We start from the raw sequence: 2,915 nt of genomic DNA on the forward strand, positions 1-2,915 counted from the left end.
GCGCCCGCCCCCCACCCCCACCCCCAGATGGGCGCGGGCATGAAGTTCATCGACGTGGGGGGCGGCCTGGCGGTCGACTACGACGGCTCCTTCACCGACACCCCGGCCTCCATGAGCTACACCATACAGAACTACGCAAACGACGTCGTCTCGGCCATGCAGGCGCGTCGCGGGACATGAGGAAGGGCGTTTCCTCCAGTGCAGTTTGTTTTGGCAGCGCCGGCTGACGCTCTTGGGGTGTCAGCCATGTAGGCGGGTCGCGGGCCCTGTGGTCCGGGGTTGTGGTTGCCAAGAGTGAGATTTGGGCGGGGCCTGAGCTCTCTTAGGCGGCATTGGTGTCAGCCATGCCGGCGGGCCGGGGGCCGTAGGGCCTTGGACTGTTTTCTCTGCGGAGGTTGTGTTTGGGGGTTGGCGTCCACAATGCAGGGGTGTTGGGGGCCTCAGGCTCCATATCGCTGGGCCAGCAAGGTGTCCAGCCGAGGGCAGGCGCGATGCGGCCGCCGCGGCATGCACATTCCGAGCAAGCAGTGCGCTCAGGATGCGGCGCTGCCTTGGGCTCACCAACCGCACCACAACTTAGCCCCGCGGCGCTCATGAGCCATGATTTGTGGCAGAAACCATCAAGGGCGCACACCTGTCCAACGAATCTAAGGCAGGCAGCGCCGCAGATGCAGCCGTGCCCCACGACCACCTCTCACCCCATCGCCACTCTCTCCTCTTCCTGTTGCACGTCCCAACCCCTGCGCCGGTCCCAACCGCGGCCCCAAAACATAACGCAGGAGGTGTGCATCGAACGCGGCATCGAGCCGCCCACCATCATCAGCGAGAGCGGGCGCGCCCTGGCCTCCGCCCACACGGTGCTTGTCTTCGATGTGCTGTCAAAGTGAGTGTTGTGTGTGTGTGTGTGTGTGTGTGTGTGTGTTTGTGTGTGCGTGCTTGCGTGCGTGCGTGTGTGTGTATGTTGTGGGGGTCGATGGTGGCGCAGGGGTGCAGGCGTCAAGCCTGGCGACAAGGCGCCAACGGGGAGAGCGAGTGAGCGGTGGCGGTATTAGAAGTGAAGCCAGACATACCACAAGGAGCCTTCCTCCACAACCTGCGCCGAGGCCCTCCTGAGGCTTGAGCGTGGCGTGCTTGCGAGCAGCAACTGCCCGGCAGCATTGTGGGGGCGAGAACGGGGGGTGACTCAAGCACGCATTGCCTAGACACCTTGGGGCAAATCGTGAAAGTTTTTCTGTAATGGTGGATGCTAACAACAAGCAGGGAGCGGCTCTGACTTTGCCGGAGGCCCCACCACCTTTCAAGGCCCAAGCATCGCCTCTGCAGGGCGCAATGCTGTCTGACGCCCGACAACCCCCTTGGCGCCTACTGCACCTGGTCCCCCCGCACCCCATCACTCTCCCGCTACACACACACACACACACACACACACACACACACACACACACACACACGCCCGCCGCCGCAGGCCCCACTCTTTCCGTGAGAACGAGAAGCGGGAGGAGGAGGAGGAGCTCATGCGGGTGGCGTCGGGGTCGCTGGACGACCAGCCACTGACGAAGCAGCTCAAGCAGGTGCGGGCGTGCGTGAGTGTGTTCGCGTGTGTGTGCATGTGTGTGGTTTTTTGTGTGTTTTGTGCTTGTGCGTGTGTATTTTTTGTGCGTGTGTGTTTGTGTGTGTTTGTGTGTGTTTGTGTGCTTGCGTGTGTGTGTGTGTGTGTGTGTGTGCGCGCGCGCGCGCGTGGGTGTGTGTGGTAAAGGAAGGCCCGGCGTAGCGCGTGCTATTCATCACACATGAATTGTGTACGTCAATAAATTCTGGATCGTTCAACCAAGTCGCGACACAATGCGCCTCTTGTGCAAGTGGAGTGCAGTGCACCGGAAATTCTGCTTTGGGGACACTAGCCGTGCTCACAAATGTTCATTCAGATGCACCAAGGCAACCTGGCCGAGCCGCTTCCAGGCCCTGTAACGGGCAGCTTACGCTGCTTCTCCCAGATTGACGGTGCCGCAAAGCAACCTGCCGCTCCCCCTCCAGCAGCCCCCCTCCTCCTCCCTGTTCGTCACCTCATCAGCCTTCATTCAGCACTTCCCTTCTCCCGCCCTTCGCCTGCGCCCGCGCGCCTGGCCTTCCCCCCCAGGCCACGCGTTTGGGCAAGGGCCAATTCCTGCTCACCACCTTCAAAGAGGTCTACGACAACATACAGCCGGGTACGCAGGATGGGCAGGAAACGCACACGCAGTTTTCAGTCGGGTAACAGAGAAAAAAGGAGAATGAGCATGGACGGTTCACCACCGATCAGCCGGCCGGGAACGGCGTGAGATCTGCAATGGGACATCCACGTCTGCGCCCCGAGTCATCCCCTCTACAGCCACGCGTCTTGTCATACCCCCCAGGGCCGCACGCATGCGCACGCACACACACGCGCGCACACACACGCGTGCGCACACACACACACACACACACACACACACACACACACACACACACACACACGCACGCACGCACGCACGCACATACACACACACGCACGCACACACATACACACACACGCACGCACACAAGCTCACACACACACACGCACACACGCATGCACGCACACAAGCGCACACACACACATATACACACACACCTCTCCCTTTCCCCCCGCAGACGACAGCAGCCTGCGCGAGGCCTTCACCGACGCGACCTACTTCAAAGACGAGGCCCTCAGGGCCTTCAAGCTGGGCATCCTCAGCCTGCTCGACAGGGCGCAGGCGAGCACGGGGCCGCCACCCCTGCCCGGCCCCCCTCACCCCGCGCCAGCAGCCGCCCAGAGCTTGGATGGGCGAGCTCTGGGCGATCGGGAAGCGTCTGATCCGCTCACACCCCCGCTGCCATGTACGGCCCCGTGCCCCTCACACCCCCTGCCTCCATCC

The 2,915-nt window shown here is 62.3% G+C and overlaps 1 protein-coding gene across 1 annotated transcript in view; it reads left to right on the forward strand.

The window, feature by feature from the left end:
* Positions 1 to 27: 27 nt before the first annotated feature.
* The window catches only part of MNEG_14618 (Biosynthetic arginine decarboxylase), a gene marked incomplete at both ends in the record, with an annotated part of 3,573 nt that continues 685 nt past the window's right edge, over positions 28 to 2,915 (forward strand). Inside the window, 5 exons of the mRNA XM_014036910.1 lie at positions 28 to 144; positions 780 to 883; positions 1,466 to 1,571; positions 2,138 to 2,207; positions 2,650 to 2,877. Coding sequence (XP_013892364.1) covers positions 28 to 144; positions 780 to 883; positions 1,466 to 1,571; positions 2,138 to 2,207; positions 2,650 to 2,877 — 625 coding nt within the window. The remainder of the gene's footprint in view (positions 145 to 779; positions 884 to 1,465; positions 1,572 to 2,137; positions 2,208 to 2,649; positions 2,878 to 2,915) is intronic.

The sequence above is a fragment of the Monoraphidium neglectum genome, assembly GCF_000611645.1.
Source record: "Monoraphidium neglectum strain SAG 48.87 unplaced genomic scaffold scaffold04630, whole genome shotgun sequence".
NCBI lineage: Eukaryota > Viridiplantae > Chlorophyta > Chlorophyceae > Sphaeropleales > Selenastraceae > Monoraphidium > Monoraphidium neglectum.